General features: G+C 35.4%; 2 protein-coding genes across 4 annotated transcripts in view; one reads left to right on the top strand and one right to left on the bottom strand.

The window, feature by feature from the left end:
* Positions 1–500: 500 nt before the first annotated feature.
* mmadhcb (metabolism of cobalamin associated Db) lies at positions 501–6,488 on the top strand. Of its 2 annotated transcripts, none has more exons than XM_065292643.2 (8): positions 501–620; positions 1,179–1,214; positions 2,263–2,401; positions 2,534–2,751; positions 3,919–4,027; positions 4,571–4,701; positions 5,763–5,849; positions 5,936–6,488. In XM_065292643.2, the coding sequence occupies exons 2-8, from the start codon at positions 1,206–1,208 to the stop codon at positions 6,128–6,130; spliced, it is 888 nt and encodes a 295-aa protein (XP_065148715.2). In that variant the 5' UTR covers positions 501–620; positions 1,179–1,205; the 3' UTR covers positions 6,131–6,488. The 2 variants fall into 2 exon arrangements, with proteins under 2 accessions (XP_065148715.2, XP_065148716.2); XM_065292644.2 differs by having other exon boundaries at positions 512–620; positions 1,179–1,218.
* A 6,656-nt stretch (positions 6,489–13,144) lies between these two features.
* The window catches only part of lypd6 (LY6/PLAUR domain containing 6), a 43,948-nt gene continuing 35,973 nt past the window's right edge, over positions 13,145–21,119 (bottom strand). For both annotated transcript variants that reach the window (XM_065251492.1, XM_065251493.1), the window contains exons 2-5: positions 20,177–20,342; positions 17,400–17,498; positions 16,727–16,857; positions 13,145–14,709 (exon numbers count right to left, since the gene is read on the bottom strand). In XM_065251492.1, coding sequence (XP_065107564.1) covers positions 14,539–14,709; positions 16,727–16,857; positions 17,400–17,498; positions 20,177–20,342 — 567 coding nt within the window. In that variant the 3' untranslated portion in view covers positions 13,145–14,538. The remainder of the gene's footprint in view (positions 14,710–16,726; positions 16,858–17,399; positions 17,499–20,176; positions 20,343–21,119) is intronic.

Genomic DNA, 21,119 nt, shown 5'->3' with positions numbered 1-21,119 from the left:
ATTGTGAATAAAATATAAGTTTATGAGATTTGTAAATTATTCCATTCCTTTTTTACTCACAATATCTACAGTGCTCCCAACTTTTTCTGATTTGGGGTTGCATCTATCAATCTATCTATCTGAAAGCAGTTTTCATAAATCATTTTATTTTGCCGCATTATGCAGTATCCGAAATTAAAGGTAATAGTAGTAATCTCTTTCCTGAAACAAATGCCTTCAGTGCTTTGACACTTGAGCTCAAGCATCTTTAATTTGAAAAGCACAGTATAAAAATCTGACATTTCCTCTAATGTATTTTCCTTTCATTTTAATTTATGAGGCAATTCGCTCTTTCTTCAAATAAATGGAAAATACATTAGAGGGAATGTCTGATTTTAGAGTTTCTCGATTGATATCAGAACTGAGATTTGGTCAAATAATCATCCAGCTTGGTAGGAAACTGCAGTCTCCGGCAAAAGTTTGTGTGAACCTGCTGCCATCTAGCGGAGTTGTAATGAATTTCAGCCGCTGTGTTTTTTAGCCGCTGTGTTTTTGTCCTTCACAAGTTGCCGTACGTACGTAATCAAAAGGTTATACGAAAAGTACCTTAAATCCAGCTACATAAGTCCATCAAAATACAGGTAAGATAAAATACATTCATTATCTAAATTTGATCCATAAAGTGAGAACCAAATATAATGCAATATAAGTTGTGTTTCAGTGATTATGTTATTACATCAGACAGTTTAGTTTAACGTTAGCCGCTATGCTAATGAGACATGTTTTAATAGTCCAAATGTGACATTGTGCTTCTTTGTAAATATGCTATTCACGTTTAAATATATGCTTGAAGTGAAAAATGTATTTATTTTTGGTTGGTAAGTTTATAATCTTTCTCCATTGGTCCTGTGACCTTTATTGTTCTAGTTAAAAACCCAACAGACAGAACCTGCTTTAATACACCTGCATGTTTCTGACAACCCAATAATACTTCTGTTCCCAGTTATAAGAAGTAACGTTAGAAATTGAAGATGATAAAAAAGTTCCACTTTGTAAAGATTTGTTGAGCTGTTTTCAGCTAAATAAACATATCAATGCTTATCAAATAAAGCTCTGCACTGTGTTTGTAAATAGCAATTGTACCGAATTTAAAAAGAAAAGGTCATGTAATAATACATTCAATATTTTTCCACCTACAGTTGAACTGTAAACAGAAGCCCAACAGGATGACCAGTGTAGGTTCTTCTATATTCCAATAAATGCCTACATGTCTTATTATACAAACCATATTAAGTATGTCCAAGTAAATGCACCATAGCCTCCAGAATATGAAATGTGATGCTCTTATTTACACATGATTGAATGTTAGCTGTTTGTGTTCGCTAGGGTGGTCCTTATAATACAGGGGTGGGCATGGAGGGCCACTGTCCTGCAAAGTTTAGCTCCAACCCTAATCAAACACACCTGAAAATCCTGATCAAAGGCTGCAGGATTACTTGGAAATGACATTCAGGTGGGTTTGATTAGGGTTGGAGCTAAACTTTACAGGACAGTTGCCCTCCAGGACCAGGATTGCCCACCCCTGCTATAATGGGTTATTTTTTTTAAATGTTCACCTCTCACCTCCTAAATGTGTTAGGATATCAATAAAAACACGCTGTGCAACATTTTGAATTGTTACTACAACATCTAGAGGTTGCTCAAAGCCTTTGAATATTTCCAAAATCACGTATTTTTGCAAAAACTGTACCATTTAAAAACGCACAACACACATAAAACTTGCTTCTTGGAGGGTAACTTTGTTCCAGTTATTTCAGTCACTTCTGATCCAAGTAACCATATAGCTGACTTGTTTTGTGTTGCTTTAGCCATTGTCTCAGTGTATATTGTCTATTGTGCTTCATTCACATTGAAGCTTTCTTGCTTTGAAAGACATATCACAACTAAAACAGGAACTTTAATTTCATGGAGCATGGTCAAAAAGGTCCATTGCTGCCATAAGTATATATTATTAAACAATTATACATGCTAGCAAAAAGTATCACATAATACGCAATTGTGTTAAACTTCAAAGGTCTTGAGCAACCTCTAAATATTAATTCATATTGAAAAATTTTTGCCCAATTTTATTTATTTATTTATTCAAACATATTGGTGGGGTGAGAGCATGAACTTTTAAAAGTTGAAAAATAAGGACCACCCTAGTGTTCGCACAATAATTGTAGATATGTTTAACTCACCCTATGATCTGTTTATAAATACTTTGTATTTTTTCTGTTTTAGGTGCTCTGCAGCAGAGCTCGGCTGGTGACGTACCTGCCAGGGCTTCACGTTCTCGTTCATCGTGTTGCAGGGGCCAGAACCTTCTCTGGGGCATCTGGTTCAGATGAGCCACACCTAAACAGCACAACCCATGACACGGGTAAATTAATGTTGCTATTTATAAGAAAGAAAAACTATTCCAATATTAATAAAATAAATTCAAAATGGATTTTGAGAAACAGAATATTTAACATGGAGGTTACAGATTTCTTCTCTGTTTTCTTGTGAACAGCACCAAGAACAGTGTGGCCAGACAGAACCATGGGACCATTCGGACCACAGGACAAACGCTTTCAGTTGCCGGGTAATATGGGTTTTGACTGTCATTTAGAGGGCACAGGAGAGCAGAGGACTGCCCCCGTCCACAGCATGATGCCTGATGTGCTTACGGCTCAGTCCGGAATGGAGAGACACGGCTTCGTTATGGCTCAGTTCATCAATGAGCTTCATGTATGAGATACTATCAGATAATATAAGTCTATTCAAAATGTATACAAATGTTGTTAAAATCTTGATGTTGGTCATGTTAATTATAAATGGCTTACAAATCATTACAGTTTTTCTCACTCGCTTTGGTGCATTCCTCAGATCACTATTTAAATTTGCATGCAGTTTTCAAAACAATTGGTACAAACTGCAAAACCTAGTTGATAACCTGCAAAAGTGTGTCACTTGCTCAAAATGGTCATTGCTCAAAAGCAAGTATTCATGTCAATGAAAGGGTCAGTATAATCAAGAAGAAAAGTCCAGAAACCATTGTTTATAAACAAGATAGTCAAATGGCTTTGTCATGTTTTCATTACGACAGTTGTCTCTAAATGTTTTCCAATGCAAAAAGTCAGAATGCTCAAGACATCACTATATACTAGTTGCACAGCTATTTGAAAAATACAGTAAAGTTACACATTGTGCAAAAGAATAAATACACTCTTATTTACAACAAACATAAACTCCCTTTGGATAGAGCTGTGCACAATTGTAAACAATATTGCAGTACATATTGGAACTGAACATACAACATACATAGTACTGTAATCATTCTTGCACTTCCAGACATTCCTCTCGGTCTGGCTACATAATTTCAGAAGTTGTTCAATTTAGTTTTTTTTATATATATATATATATATATATATATATATATATATATATATATATATATTTTAAAAATGAATTTGACAACTAGTTCAATATTTTTGTATGTGATGACTCAAGCAATGAAATGAGGACTATTAGTTTTAAATGAAATGCCTATTCAGCATTAACTAGTATAATTAATTTTGACTAACATGATATAAGCAAATTATAATGTTATAAAACAGCCGTTGTATGAAAGCAATTGATGCATGTCCAACAGCATTTGCAATTTGTTCGAAGGAATGAGAAACTGCTACTATGATGTGCACAAATGACTGAATGTTGTGGAGGTTGAACTAACTGTTGTGCAAATTTAAATAATGATGTGAGAAAGGCACCAAAGCGACTGAGAAAAACTGTAATTAATCTCTTTCTCTGGCATTTAGTTGCTTTTGCGTCTGAGCTTCTCATATGTTAACCTTATATCTGAACATACTTCATTTGTCATTAACATAAATTCTGTTGATATGTTTTTGTCTTTAGGAAACTGAGCAAACCCTTGCAGCACAAAACGTCAATAAAGTCGAGCATTATTTTGATCATTCCAGTGTTGAGTGTGCTATTCAGTCCTGCCCTGCACTGTTAAAGAAAGGTCTGTATGCTGCTGTTTCATGGACTTAAGCAAACTACTATAATACACTCTCAGACTACTAATATACAACAGTTGAACACAAGAAGGTATTTTAATAAAGAAGTGTAAGCACACAGTTGACGATGTTTATTGACTTCCATAGTATTTCTTTGTCCTACTATAGAAGTCATTGGGTACCATCAACTGTGTGTTGGGGGACTTCAAAACCAGATTGAGAGTTTAGAACAGGAGTGGGGAACCCTGGGTCCTGGAGGGCCACTGTCCTGCAGAGTTTAGTTCAAACCCTAACCAAACACACCTTTTTCAGGTGTGTTTAATTAGGGTTGGAAATAAACTCTCCAGGACAGTGGCCCTCCAGGACCAGGGTTCCCCACCCCTGGTTTAGAATCACTGGCATCATGTATTGTTTTTAAAAGTTGTAATTTAAAAGTTGGCCACAAGAGGGTAGCATCTTCATCTTTACTGTGTTTTTATAGTATTTTGGTCAGTTTTTCGTGTCTGCACATGATGTAGGTATGTATCCTATTCATCTTGTTTTTTTAGATTTTGAGTCAATGTTCCCTGAGGCTCCATCAGATGGCATGATGGTGGTCACTGTAACTCAAAAGACACAAAACGACATGACGGGCTGGTCTGAACAGGTGGACCAAGAGAGAGAAGAGCTACTGGCTAAAGTGAGTTCAGTTATGCTTAATATTTTGCAACGTGTATCACATTTGTGCTATTTTTGTACACAGCAATGCAAATTCTGATATTTTTATTGAGTTACAACACATTAACCTTTCAATGTTTTTGTCCTTTTGCAAATACAGTACAGTAGGACTTAAAAGTGTCCCCCTTAAAGGGACACTCCACTTTTTTTTTAAATAGACTCATTTTCCAGCTCCCCTAGAGTTGGAATACATTTTGGAATTCATTCTGCCGATCTCCGGGTCTGGCGGTACCACTTTTAGCATAGCTTAGCATAATTCATTGAATCTGATTAGACCATCAGCATTCTGGTGTTATAATCAAGGACTTTGCTGCTGTAACATGGCTGCAGGAGGCGCAATTATATAACGCAGCAGCCGCAAATAGTTCCCTTAGTATTTTTTAATAGCAGGGGACTATTTTCGGGCACTTTTATATCATTGCGCCTCATGCATCCATGTTACAGCAGCAAAGTCCTTGATTATTACGCCAGAATGAGAGTATAGTTCCTAGCATATCTGCCTAGAAAATCGCAACTTTTAATTTACTGTCAGTCTTAGTACACATAACTACAGAAGAGTCAAGTTTTAAATAGGAAAAATATTGAAACTCTTTGGTTAGTTTTGAGCGCGATGCTAATGGTCTAATCAGATTCAATGGATTGTGCTAAGCTATGCTAAAAGTGGTACCGCCAGACACGGAGATCAGCTGAATGGATTTCAAAAAGGTAAAAATCAAATGTTTAACTCCTAGGGGAGCTGGAAAATGAGCATATTTTCAAAAGAAGTGAAGTGTCCCTTTAAAAGTGTGTGCATTGAGAGAGTTATGTGACTCAGCAATGTGTGCCTTTGGCTATTAACTGTCTGGTTCACATTTCTGTGCAGTTCCCGTCTAATTGGAATGGGGCCAAGGTTTAAGAATGCTAACGTTTAATGTGTTTTTTGGGCCACTGATTTTAAAAGGAAAGATTTTTGCAGCGAAATCAAGTGGAAGCTTATGAAGATTACTGATTGCTGTTTTGTGTTAATACCTGTGTTATATGCAGTTTATTGAAGGTGCAAAAGAGATATGCTGTGCTCTTCAACAAGAAGGATTTTGGGCAGATTTTATAGACCCGTCATCTGGCCTTGCAGTAAGTGTTGCTGAACGTTTGACACATACAAGATTTACTGTTTGGTTCCACACATCTTTCTTTAAATTGACTTTCTCTGTCCTCAGTTCTTTGGGTCATACACAAACAACACTCTCTTTGAAACGGATGAAAGATATCGACATTTAGGTTTCCAAATAGAAGATTTGGGTTGTTGCAAAGTGATCCGGCACACTATATGGGGAACGCATGCTTTTGTGGGCACGCTGTTCACCACTGCTCCACCCGAGAGCCGGATCATGAAGAAGCTGCAGGGGAACTAAAGTCAACAAGTTAAAGATTCAGTGTTGTCATGGAAACATGGTCAGGCCCACACCAGAAAAATAAGCTTTGGGTGGTTCCTGATGTCCTTTATGGTTGATCAACACAATCAAAGACACTATTGAATCCCATAGCACTTAGTGAAGTTGCCCAGTGACTAATGTTGGGAAATATGAATTTTTTTGTGTAGAATATATTTCAGTTTTGGTACAAATTTTATTGTGGGTGCTTAAGTAAAATACTGTCGGTCAATCATGTGTAGGATCTCTTATTCAAGTCTCTTTATTCTGTGTTGCCTTTCCTTGCCATGTTAAATACCTCATAGACACTCAAAAACATGTATTGAAAGCAGTGGTAAAGCTATACCACATTAAATCCTTGATAATGCTTATAATATTTGAACACTAAAAACTACATATAAAAAATAGAAAAACAGAATTCAACCTTATTCAGTAATATAAGCTTTCTCCACATGTTCATGATATCAACTAAATAAATAAAGAAAAAAAATCACTGTCTCTAATGTTTGCTTCTCTGCTGTGTAAATACCCACTGCCCTTAATGTAAAAATTTGACATTTCCTTTAAAACATACCAAAGATATAAAAGCTTTTATGACTCAATAGTGACATGCCAAGTGTGTAGACTTGATAAATGTAATATTATGCAGTTTAAGGGGATGGTTTACTTTAATATGAAATGCATTAGCAGTCTTGGCCTGTCTCTAACCTAAATGGTGAATGTTTTGGTCTTATTAGCTTAAGGTTACCAAAGAGCGCAGCTGTTGGGGTCAATGTCTCAATGGTCCCATTTAAATTCATTAATAGAGTCACAACAGATGGACTATAATCAGTCTCCTTTAAACTCTGACACTCTATTAGTATATGTTTGACGTTTCTTGTAGGAAGTTTGACAAAAGAACAATTATACATATATTATGTTTCCAAATAATTATGTGTTAAAGTAATGCTTTTATGGGTGGATGTCATCAAATGTACTTGGTAAAGGCATTTAACTATCATGATGTGTGGTCTAATGGAAGTGTGTGTGCTTGTTTTGAGACAGCCTGGGTCTGGATAATGACTCATGTTGCAAGGACAAAAGTCTTTACCTCATGGATGTCTGACAGCAAACCTTGATTGACATGACTATCAATTAAACTAATTTGTCCTGATGAAACTAAGTTCCTCCCATTTGTTAAGCTGAATGTTTGCTCTTACCTTTTTACAATGACTGGAGTCGGGATATTTTCCACTGGTATACAAAGTCAATAACAAGGACAGTATTATTACAGTATAATGATGTTAGTTGATCCTTGTGCACTGTTAGAAAAATGGTCAAAAGACCCAAAGTGTCACCGGGGCAATATTTAAAGAGGCCATAATATGTACCATTTGGGTGCAGAAATGTATACATTTGGTACCAATATGTACTTTTGAGGTAATGGGTACAAAGGTGTATATTTGCAAAGGTTACTACCCCAGTGACAGCTATAGAGACCATTTTTTTCTAAAAGTGTAGCTTTCCAGTGGACAATTATGAATATTTGAGTCTATTCCTTTGCGAGTTGGAGTCTATTTTGTCTCATTTGCATGTAGCATAAAGTAAAACGATTTACACTTTTAAATAATAAAAAAACGTCATTGTTTGGAACTATTTGTTGATAAAATATAAACTGGATAACAGCATTTTGTAGTAAATGTATGTAATGCTTCTGTTAGCATTACTTAAGGAAAATAACATGTAAATAAAGGATTTGCAATAGTGGAATAATTCAAAGTGAAAGTCATACATTTTTAATTGGGGTTAGATATCTAGGTCAGGCAGTCATCTTGTTACTTTTCATGAGAAATGAATTATTGATGAATTATGCCAAGCCCCCAATCCCACCCCCAAAGTCTTTAGATTTATCAAACTGTGCATAAAGTTCAGATCATTTTGGTGCAAAAACAATTTTATGTATCAGCATAAAATACCTTGTTTAAACAGTGTGAGTTGCATGGATGTGGATGAGGGTCTGTCTCTTATATTTATGATAATGACCAAAGCCAGGGCAGTTAAACAAAGGGAAACTGGTGTCAGAGGTCTGTTCAGACAATGGAACTTTCCCATTATAGTTATCTGCCAACACTTTCCTGTTTTTAGAAAAATTTAAAGGCTTGGTCAAAGAGAAATCGTCATGCATGCTGTTTAAGGAGATATAACTGGACTTTTCCTTTGCCCTGGACAAAAAATGGAAGGCATTTACAAGATTAAAATAAACAGACATGCTTAAGGTTTCTCCTGTAGTAACCTTAAGTTGTGTCACCAGTATTATGTTTTGTTGGTTTTTGTAACCTGGCAGAAGTGATAAGGGAAACATCAGACTGTGCTGTTGTTGAAGTCCTTGTATTCACAAAGCAAACCGCAGCCAGTGTAATCCCAGATTTAAAGTTGGGTTTCTTCAGTGCTGGGTATTCTGACTCGCAGGCACGTGCACACATAGACATCAAAGGGGGCTTGAGCACCTGCCCTTTTTATTCCTGGAGAGAAAGTGCCCTTTTTTCTGGAGTGCTTTTAAAAAATAATAATAATAATAAGATCTTTATTCATATAACAACTGATGTCTGTCTGTTTCTTGTGTTTTTTACTTGTTGCTTATTTAATTTAACATGAATTTATTCAGGAATAATTTAAATGAGATTTAAACTCTTATATATAGAAAAATAGCGCTATTTGTGGCACACAAACGGTTAACAAATGAGTCCCGCCTCCAAAATACACATCGCTAATATGATTGGCTTTACCTTTCCTTAGTCCCGCCTCTCTAACTGAATTCGCTTTATGATTGGTTTGTCTACACTCGTGCTGCATCATTCGCGCTTCAAGCGCCAAAGCTCAGCCTGAAGGAGACGCGATCATGTGCATGATTATGCAGGAGGCAGCTACCGGTAAGTGTGTGAGGAAGAAAGCATTCTTATATCAACAGTTTTATGCACAAAATATGGGACACGTTGTTACACATAACGATTCAGGGACATTGTTTTCCATGGCAATGTCATATTAACCTGAAGAGTTGCAAACTTGTGACAGTGTAGTGTATGTAGTTTAAACAGACTGCTCAGAAAATAATAAAGCACAAACAATAAAATAATTGCTAACTGCAGTAGTAAGCTTTTTTGTTTGCGTTTTTTGTAATGGCTGTTAAATAAGTATAATGTGTTATACTGGAGTGCTGGAGTAGATTGGGAAGGAATCTGATGGTTCAGTATTTTACTTGCCCAGTCTGAATTTTCACTGACATCACAAAAAAGTAAAATATAAAATACAAATAAAATAGGCCTAACCTATATTTGTTGTTTCTGACATATGTAACCCTAATAAATATGAAAAGATTAAAGGTGCCATAGGATGTGTTGTCATAATATGTTAAATTGTTCTTTGACAATTACATAGAAGGTATGTTGCTTTATTAAGTGCAAAAATTATCCAGAAACGTTTTAAAAGGCTATTTACAACCCTAGAATTTGTCATTTGAATGAAATGGTCTATTTTTGCCCTATTTGAAAGGGTCATGAATAATAATGTTGAGCTCGGCTCTGAGGCTCATGCCAGAAGCTCACATTAGTAAACAGACCTTATATTTTGAGCCCTTATCCGACAAAAATACATTTTGAGTAACAACTAACAACTAATCAGCTAAACGCTAGCATATGATATAGCATTTATTGGCATGTAGCGCTAACTCAGCAGTCACAACTTTGTTTTTAGCATTTTAACAAATTTGTAATTAATTTGTAATTTAATGTTTTCAAAACATGCACATTGTTCAATGGCTTCCTTTGCTGCTCCATAAACCTAGACTACTAAGGAGACCATGGTGTCTGTGTGAACTGATTATTTTGTAGACATCTTTTGAAAATTAAACAATTGCATGAGTTTGAGGAAGATAAAATTAATTAACTTTTTTAATAATTTTTTTAAAAAGGAAGTCAGAATTGCGTTAACATATACTTTTTGTTTAAAAAAAAGAAAAATATATACATAATTATGAGAAGTGCCCTTTATTTCACTTGAGCCCCTGCCCCTCAAAATGTCTGTGCACGTCCCTGCTGACTCGTAATCCTTTTTAAGCTTTCTCTGATGGAATTTAATTGAATTAAGGCTTAGATTAAAGTTTAGACTTGTTTCCTGGACAGGGCTTATCCTAGACCCAGAATAAATGGATGTTCGAGCTTCCTTAATTTAAAAACACATATCTTTATAACATCAATGCTTTTTGTTTTGTTTCAACATGCACACTTGTAATGATTTTTGTAAGGTATATTCGTTTAAACTTAATTGTCTTAATATAACTAAGGACTAGTCCTGGATTAATCTAAGCCCTGTCCAGAAAACTGAGCCGTAATTAATTAAGATGTAAAAAAACAACAACACAGAAAGACATAATGATTTGAGAATTTGTTGATTCAGCAGACAAATAGAACAGACATTTAGGCTGAAATGTCTGTTTTTACCAATTTGTTCAAGAAAGTATTTTTTAAATGTTGACAAAATATTTTGTTTGTTTTATAAAACGGCATATCTCATAGACACGCCGACAGCACACAAAAGCATACATTTTTGGGTACAAAAGTTTACAATGGGACGTAAACTTTTTAAAAAAGCACAGTTTTGTACATAAAATGTCCATATTGCTACCTAAGGTACACGCGTATCTTAGAGCAGTAGTTCCTATGTTGTCCACTAGGGGGGCGCAGATATGCTTTGAGCTCAAATAAAGATGCATAAAATATCCCACTAATAATTTTATTTAATTATTTTAACGTTTTTTTATTATATATTAACTAACCAAGAAGGTAATTTAACTATTCATATTTGCAAAATCAAACGGAAAGACAGATGTAGAGGGCTTGGGGGTGGCGGGGGATTATCATTTATGTACTTCGATGGGGCCCCAAGACAAAAGCTTGGGAGCCACTGCCTTAGAGGTACATACTGGTAAACGGTAGGACCTTTTTATAAGGTACCATCCCAGTGACAAAAAGTGTACCGACACCTGTTTTTGTCACCCATTTTATTCCACAAACAAAAGTGTCTGATATTAAAGGTGTTACCAAGATAAAATAAGAACTATTTTGTGATTTGAACATGGTGGACCTCATGAGATGACCCATTCATAATTGTTTTACTTTATACATTAGGCAAAATATTTTATTTATCAGCAATGCAAGTAGCAAACAAAAAGTATTTTTCATCAGAAGGTATTTTTAGGATTCATAATTCATATTTTTGTGTATCCTTTCCCCCCTGGGGATTAATAAAATTCAATCTACAACCTGTAGCTCAGTATATAACTCTGCACTTTTCTTAGTTTGGTCCTTCCTCAAGTTTTCACTAAACACTGCAGCAGACTTCCATCCTTTCCTATGTTATTTTCCAACTGTCTCTCACTTCCTCTGAAGACACTTCACACTTACATCATTATTATCTGTTGTCGTCTCCACCCTATTACTTAATTCACATGATGTTTCTGTGGTACAGATATATTCTGCTTTCTCCACCTGTTCACATTGATGTTCCTGTGAGACTTTATTTCCATTATTTCCTGTGTCTTTTAACTCAAAAGTCCAAAGCAAGCTTACCAAACAGTCATTAGCAAAGTTATTTAGGCTATGAGATCTAACTCTATAACAATTTGGTGACTTTTTTTATTCATTTTATGTGGAGTGGTTTAATACAGCTGCAGCAAAGTGGTGTTTTAGAAGTAGATCATGATGACATATAGTTGCTTAAAGGATTACAATAAAATGTCAAATCTGTATTTTTATGTATGGCTCAATCATGCTGAGGACAGACATTTTCCCACATTAAAGAAGGGATGTGTTTGTTTCCATCGCTGCTCAATCGATCCCAAAGCTCTGGAGTAGAGTAATTAAAATCTCAGCATGGCCATACTGAACAGGATATGCTGCTATGCCCTCCAACAATGATGGTCATTCTTTGGACTTAAGGCAAGGTACCTGAAACCCAGGCTGCAACAGCTCTCAATCGTTAAAAACATGTTACTGCTCATCTGGAAAGGCAGCGCTAGAGAGGAAATTTGACTTTGTATCGGCAGGGAATGAACCGAGAAACTGGATTAGTGAAGGAAAGCCAGAAGATGAAGGTCGGTTTTGTTTTGCCTTGGAAACTTTCTGAGAGATTTGACAAAATTTGATTGAGTTTTTCATTTAAAAAATGCTGCAATTCACTTCTATACGTCTTTTAAATCTATATGTGACCCTGTCTGTGAAAACGTTTTATTTCACTCATTAATTTGACTTTCATTTGAATCTTTGATATGATCTTAGTCAATATATAAAGGTTATTTTTCCACAGAATGTTCTTTACATGTAAAATCTGGATCACATTTTGTTTTAAACGTCTACTTGAGTAGAAAATGTAAGCATTTAACTGTGCATTTAAAAATAACTTTTCTGATTATGAAACCACCATTCGAGAGCTTTATATAGTTACAACAACAGACTGTTAATGCTCCATGAATGAGCAATGCCTGATTTATTTTTAACCTGCAGTCCATCTGTGACTCAAGTGACCAATAGCGTTGACCTCTGACCTCTGTACTGAGATTTAATAGGAGTTGCCTTTCCACGTCTCTGCTGTTTTTTAAGAGCTACAACTACTCCATAAATCTGAAGTCTCATAAAAACAAACCTAAACCTGTCTAGATAAATTACTGTGTAAATGTAATTGATATAAACTAGAAAACTATCAGATTAAATCATTTCTGAAGAGAGTAAAGGGCACTTAAATTTGACCCATACAATGTAATGTTGGCTATTGCTACAAATACTGTATACTTGAGCTACTTAGACTGTTTTTGGTCCAGGGTCACAAATGGATTCACAATTTGTGTAAGTCTTTATAAACTAGTTTACAAATGTAATATTTGAGTTTCACTTTTATTGTCAGTAAACAAAATAACAGTAAACATTAAGATTTTTATTTAATACAACACGGGTAAGAAACAACAACAAAGGTGTTACGCATTTATTTCAAAAGATATCCAAAAAGTACAAACTCAAGAATAGAGGAATATTATAAAAGGGTAGAAAAAATATCTACATTTCCAACGAACCTTGGCACACACTAATGCAGCATTCTTAAGAGTAAAAATCATGCAACCTTGTTACAAATTGTGTTTCATTTGTTACATTTATGATTAAAGTGATATGATTTTTATGTACATGATGTTATAACTCTGAACTAAGGATGATTCTCAAACATCACATTTTATAATTTTTTAATGTGGATACACCTATAGGTTAAAGTTTATTCAGGTATTAGTTAACTGGCACTGGCTTGGTCTATAATTACCTGAGTAAAGAGACAATAACCCTTATGCGATCATCATGCCCTTTATAGTTTACTAATGTGATTTCAGTGTGAACGCTAAACAAACAGATAAGAAACAGCTTCATTTACAGCTTGAAGAAAGATCGCCAAAACAAATGATACATTACAGCCTGAATAAAATAACACTGAACTCAACACTTTATTTGCTGACTGCTCTGTCAACCAAGAATTGTGATTTTACAGTACAGAACTGACTGACAAATGTGTTATAAGAACATACATACATAGTAATAACAATAATAATAATAATAATATAAAAGCCCTTCACTGTGTTATACTGTGGAGGCCACATGATATTAAAGCATTATAAGTTCACTACACATCAACGTGACAAATATCTGTACACAAGTGCTTTAAGGATATGTGTGTCAATATGATACAAGAACAAATGGAAAGTGCAAAAGCTGAATAGACTGTTTATTGTATACTGTACGGCTGAGGAAGGTAGCTGTCCGTACTGTTTCCTAGATGCCAAGCCCTTTTTTAATGTTAACAACAACAACATTTGACCTTAACCACATGACAACAATGATGACAGTAGTTACCTATTTTTGGTGGAAAAGTTGTGTAGCTTTACCTCTTGCATAATGCTTTATCTACAGGGATAACTTAACTAACAAACTGTTAAGGTTTCCTACAACAAATGGATGATAAAAAAATAAATATATCTATACAAATGTATAAAACACAACTCACATTGATTAAAGACAAAATTGTGCAGGTTTGTTTCAGTTTTGACATAAATATCCCCCTTTACACCCCAACACTGCCCAACAATGCAATCAGATTTTTCACACAGTTTAAGGGACATGGCTCCAAAGATTTAAACCCACATCACTGACGCTTGCACATCCTGGAGTTTCACATAGCAAACATTAATGCAGAAATCATGAAACCTTTTTATCAACTGAAAAAAAGTTGAACAATTAACACTTCATTTAAAGGAACGTAAAGCCCAACTGGAACGAGTCAACTTTCTGCCATGAAGGTTTTATTCGTCATGGACGAGTCTCTTATTTAATACTGTGGAGCAACAGACTGAAGATAGAGACAGACAGCAGCACGTGACTCTGTGTTAGTCTTAAGCTCTTGTTAATGGGGGACGTGGTGGAAAAAATGGCGTCAGTCTCATTTCTCGGGAGGGGCAAGTTGCAAATGTTCCCTTCACAACAGGATGTGCACACCTGTGTAAAGATAACCAAACATATAGTGATTAAGTACACTGCAAAAAATTACTTTCTTACTTAGTATTTTTGTCTTGTTTTCAGTAGAAATTCTTAAATCAAGATGTATTTGCTTGATAAGCAAATGACCTAAGAAAATATCTCTAGTTTTTAGACAAAACATATCAAATTTATGCAAATTTGTCCTTAAAACAAGCAAAAAAATCTGCCAATGGAATAAGACATTTTTTGCGGAATTTTTCTTGTATTAAAGCAACACTAAAGAGTTATTGCTCTTTGCTCCCCCTACAGGTTAGACACGAAATTGTTCATTAGCACTGTCGTAAATACTGCAGCATAGCTGGCTCTGATTGGATTGTAGGTCTGCCGTAAAGCAAGTTTTTGTAGCTTTCACTCGAACTACAGGACCACTACCCGACGGTTGGAAACTTCTTTAGTGCGGTTTTGGCCGATAGAGGGCTGCAAAGCGAATGTGAAAGTGCCATTCACCCTGTTTTGAGTGGATGAACCACTGAAACTTTTTTGGAAACGTTATTTTAAGGTAAAAAAAACTCTTTGGTGTTGCTTTAAAGGAACAATATGTAGGATTGTGGCCAAAACTGGTATTGCAATCACAAAACTTGTGGCTAAAACTGGTACTGCAATCTCACTACTGGTGGCCAATACACAAAATGACAACATAAACATCAGTTGAGGGCTGCAACTCCACTTTTTAAATGACAATATCATGGCCTGACCACTGTTGTCAGTGATATAAGTATTTGAAATGAAAATGATTTCTTAATGTCTAGTGAAATATCAGGGCCATTTTATGATTAATTGATATACATTTCTTACATACTGTTCCTTTAAGTAAATTCAAGAAAAAATTTCTTATTCCATTGGCAGATTTTTTTGCTTGTTTTAAGCACAATATACTTAAATTTGATATAATTTGTCTAAAAACTAGAGATATTTTCTTTGGTCATTTGTTCATCAAGAAAATACATCTTGATTTAAGAATTTTTAGATATTTCTACTAAAAACAGGACAAAATTACTAAGAAAGTCATTTTTTGCAGTGTAGGCACTCAGTGGGTTAAAAAGCGACAAACCCAATCCTGTATTGTTTTAACCCATTGTTGTGTCAAATATAAACATTTTCTGGGATCATTTTATCCAATGACTGGGTTTGTTCCTTTTTGCAATGTAAATGTGACTATAGGTGGCTAAACATATGCAATACCAATCACAATTTATTCAAGAACAAAGGTATGTGTATGCAGATATTATAGTGCTGTCAAACATTTTGCGTTTAACCAAATGAACCCTTTTTTTCTGAACTTTCCCCTTCAGTGTTGCTGTGGCATATTTACACCACATTTATCTCTCAATCTGCCCTTCTGACTTTTAACCTCTGCATAACTCCTGTCTAATGCTAGAGATGAAGGGTAAAACACAGAGTTCAGGTCCTTTCAGTGCGCACGTTTTAACAAGGATTACTTATATAAGGATTACTGAAAGAAACTAGCATCTAAACACTTGAGAGGATAAATGGATTAACTGCTGAGCTGTTTACTGTTACTGCCTCAATCCATATCCCATAGACAGCTTGGGCAGAAGTGATTAGTCCCTTTCACACATACAGTCTTTACTGGTAAATTGCTGTTAACTTGCAGTAAATTGCAGTTTGAACAGAAACTTGTTGAAAAATTAGTGCTGCCAATTTACCAGTAAGAGAGCTTGTAAGATTACCAGTAATTTACTGGTAAGTGTTATCCGGTATATTCTGTGGCTTGGTCGAAATTGTTTAAACTCCGACAACAACATTATTGTTTATGGAGTTTAAAGGAGCACCCACAAGAATGCCACAGTGTTTAAGTAAACTTCAACATTGCATTGTTTTGAAACATATTTCAGTACAATGCAGCCTTAATTTTAATACAATGATAATGGATGGGTGATGATCAATGGAATTTGCATGTGGACTTTTGTACATTTTCAACTCTATATTTTTCTGATCCAGTAACTGAGCTCACCTTGTTTCCTTCATGATCTATATCAGAACACCCTGTTGTTAGACAGTCATCCAGCGCCACGCAGCGTTTCGTCACCGCAACCGTGCTTCCATTCCAGCTCATCTTATGATGTGTGAAGCAGTATCTGCTCTCTAAAAGTCACAGAGCACATACAGTACTGTACTAGTGTTCATAAAGCACAACGGTAAGTCTTGACTATAATGGAAGAGAAAAAGCAGTTTTCCTGCAGGGTTTTTCGACTCAAATCTTGCTGTATTTGCCTGAAGCCCTTCAAAAAATATTTTAATAACTCCCCTTGTAATGTGACTCTTACAATCACAGAATATTGCATAATATTTTTAAATTACATGCAAAACTGAAAACTGTGTTGCAGGAAATGTATATGTTTCCTGCTATATTTCGGATGACCTGCAGCAGCATGTGTTACCGAATGAATTAATGTCCTGAAGAGGTTCAGAGCACCCGAGTCATTAACACAGGGCTATAAATCAACCTGAACACAGGGGACTTCCTTTCACAGATTGAATTATATTGAGCAACATATAAGAGCTGCACATACAGATGATGATCTTTGGCTAAAGTATAAACATATTAGGGTATGGTGGGATTTAAAAAGTACTCGGATGAATTCAAATGTCAATGGTCTCTAACAACGTGAAGGAGATGTTGGTACCTCTTGGACAATACTGATCTGGAGCCCATCGATTGCATTCATAGTTGTCAGGTGCATCTTCACAAGTAAAACATTTAAATCCTCCTGGATATGGAGTGGCTGGAAAACAGATGGGAAAAAATGTAATAACTTATTTACAGTAGCTGACATGTTTACACACACAGGGTTTGTTCAATACTGATTTAAATAAAAGCATCTGATTTTCTAATGTGTATATACTGTAAACGCTGTGTATAGGAACATGGTGGTTTATTTATTTCCATCAATTTTACTCTTAACTCCCTCGAATTCGTCTGATGCTTCTGTACATGTATGGCCATATGGTCAGAACACAATAATGACACATTGAAATCTCTTCAGATTTATTAACAGCACAAAAAAGAAGAATAAAAAAGGACTTCATTACAGTGGATATACAAAAATGCTACATTTACAGCCTATCATATCAGGCTACATAAATATATATTTATATTATACTTAACTTTAATTAGAGCTACACTAAGATCTCATGGGGTTGTAAATCCATACCTGCCATCTGGGGTGATTAAAACTTACTTCATCATAATAACACATCCTCCAAATCAATACACAACAGCTGAATATCAGCAGGTCACAAAATTATGTTGGGTGCCCTTGGAGGTCTCACAAGCACTGATTTCTTTTGCCATGTCCAAACTCCAAACACAAACATAGGCTTCACTTACAATCCCTACGGGTGTATATTAGAATGTCAGAAAAAATGGTCAAAAAATGATCCCAAGCTGTCACTGGTGCGATACCCTTTAAATGGTCTTAATTATGTACCATTCAGGTATAGATACTGTATGAATACATTTGGTGCCAATATGTAACTTTTAGGTACTAATATGAACAATTTAGGTGCAAAGGTTACGGCCCCAGTAACCCAGTATCACCAAATTACGTACCTATAGTCAACTAGAGTACTTAGAGTCTTTTCCGTGACATTGACACGTTTTTCGGCCTTTTTGCGTAAACATGTCACGCATTTCTGTTTACGTGTCACTGTCACGTATTTGTTACTCAACTGTTTTGTCCTATTTTCTTACCGTTGTCGTTTCGGTTTAGGGTTAGAATTACATAAAATGACATCCTTACCTAAACCCAACTCCAACCCTAATGCCAGGCGGCAATGGTTTAAAAATCATAAAATATAAAAAAAAAATCATGAAAAAAAGGTTTAAACCAATACTTAAAGTGACTTCCTAACGCAAACACCAAATCTAACCCTAAACCGAAGTGTCAATGGTTTGAAAATAGAACAAAAAAGTTGAGTAACAAATACGTAACAGTGACACGCAAACAGAAATGCGTGACATGTTCACGTAAAAAGGTGGAAAACCGTGTCAGTGTCACGGAAAAGACTTTAAGTGACTATACATAATTTCGTGATACAGGGTTGCAGTAACAGTTAGGTACCATTTGTTTGACCATTTTATCTGGCAGTGTATTGTACACAGATATCTCCAGATGTAATGATCTGGAGAGGTCCTGCTCAACCATGATGAAAGAGTCTTAGCAGAGATTGGGACTTTACAGATGAATTTACTCGCAGAACTAAAGATTTGAATCTGACATTACCAAGCTTGTCTCTGTCAACCCATATTTAAAATGTAGTAGGCCTATTTATTTGAAGAGCTATTTTCCCAAAAAGGTCAAATGGGGACCAAAGAAAGAATAAAGACCTTAGACAGAAACAGCTACATTCATGACCAGAGTCGAATTTCAGGATAGATGATCTTAATGGGATAGTTCACCAAAAAGAAAAAATTCTGCCATCATTTAGTTTCTTTTTTCTGGATATTGTCGATAAATGATGGTAAGCACACAGATGACGTTACCAATTGACTTCCATAGTATTTGTTTATCCTACCATAAAAGTCAATGTGTACCATCAACTGTGTGGTTAACATCATTTATCAAAATATCTATCAAAATAAACCTGAGGGTGAGTAAATGTTGACAGAATATTCATTTTTGGGTGAACTAACAGAGTTGGAATTCCAGTTGTGTAAGTCATTGACCACTGACACACCCTCAAATACCAATTATCAGGAAACAGTATACATTCATACTTAAGATATAAATACAAAATGTGAAAACATCCTAAGTTTAGCCTCAGCCTACAATTATGGAGATGGCTAAGGTAATTACAAAAACAAGATTGCAAAAGGGGCTCTGGGGACAAAGCCAGGGTTGTCCTGTCATAATCCCAAGAGCCAGAAGATCTAACAGCTCCATACCAACACTGCCCTAAAGGATCTATGAAGCCAAGACTGACATCTGAGTCTTGACCCCTTTGTATCTGCAGATTCCCACTCTTGACACAGGGAAAACTGGGATTATGTTTACACCACACACTAAAGCTGACCTCACCACAGGTGTTTTATGGTCATGCACTTAAAAAAAATATTTGGTGCATTAATGTCATCTTACCATTATTTATCTTGACAAGAGATGAAGTTAACTTCTATCAACTCTATTTTATAAGTTATAACAACTCATCTCTAGTCAAGATAAATGATAGTAAGTTAAAATGACTTATAAATTTGAGTTGATTAAACAAAAACTTTTAAGGCAGCAAATATTTTTTTTTAAATGTGGAATATTGTATCATCAGTTAAAATGTAAAGATAAGACGTTTAAATAATTATTGTATTGTACATTTTTTTTTTTTTAAAGCTTTTCTTTATATTCAAGGCATTTCAATTTATACTCTATAAAGCTTCGGAATATAAAGTATTTCAGAATAAACTTACTGGAGGGATGAAGGAAAATTATGTCTTTTTCTGTGAAGTCCCTCGATTGAACTGTTTTCATCCAGCCAGTGATGGCACTCAGCATTAAGCCCCAGGCCATAATAGGCCAGGGTTCCATTGCTGGAGTAAAACTCACATGTGAATGAGCCAAGATCCAACACAACACCTGTTAAAGACAAGAAACGCCATTCATGTTTACTAACTTTACTATCACAGGCAGCAAATACTGTTGAACAGTAAGTAAAAACATGCTATAAAAATAATGTAAATAATGCTCTTTAGCATTGAAACAGTTCAAAAGCATTGCAATCGCTCTACAAAACACAGAATACAAAGAGCCATGCATGTTTCTGCAGCAAGTGCCTCATTATATCAATTACAATGTCAGCAGTCTGCCAATGTCCCGACCCTTCAGCAACAGTGACCCTCTTAACTGTTTGGTTTGGTTGTTGGCACCAGAGAACAAACAGTAATCCATTGTTTTTAAATGACTGGATGCCATGGTCACAATAAAACATATTTGATGCAAACCGCAAATGGACATCTATGTTTACAGTCCATTAAACTGGATCACATACAGTATAATAAACTTGTGTGGCATGTTTTTGATTTTGTTTAATTGAAAAATCCCTCATAAATAAGCTGTAAAGAAGCACATGGTTAAAACACAAAGCTCTGTGCTTTACTTTCCTAAAACAAAAGCCGAGACAGATTTCAGAGGTGCTCTTTGATTTTTATAGTGAGTCAAATGGCAGATTAGCCAGAAATCAACCATTTTACTATGGTACATGAGTTCCTTTACATTTTGTCTTTGAAATATGCTGACTGTTAAATTCATGCAGACACAGGTACTGGAGTTACCCTCAGGACTATTCTCAATGCCTTTATAGGACTTTACCTGAAGTAAAGTAAATTAAAACCAGCTACTTAAATTAACCTTTGA

Source organism: Paramisgurnus dabryanus, chromosome 15 (genome assembly GCF_030506205.2).
Source record: "Paramisgurnus dabryanus chromosome 15, PD_genome_1.1, whole genome shotgun sequence".
Lineage (NCBI taxonomy): Eukaryota > Metazoa > Chordata > Actinopteri > Cypriniformes > Cobitidae > Paramisgurnus > Paramisgurnus dabryanus.
The sequence above is the reverse complement of the archived record's forward strand: the minus strand, read 5'-3'. Positions and strand labels throughout refer to the sequence as shown.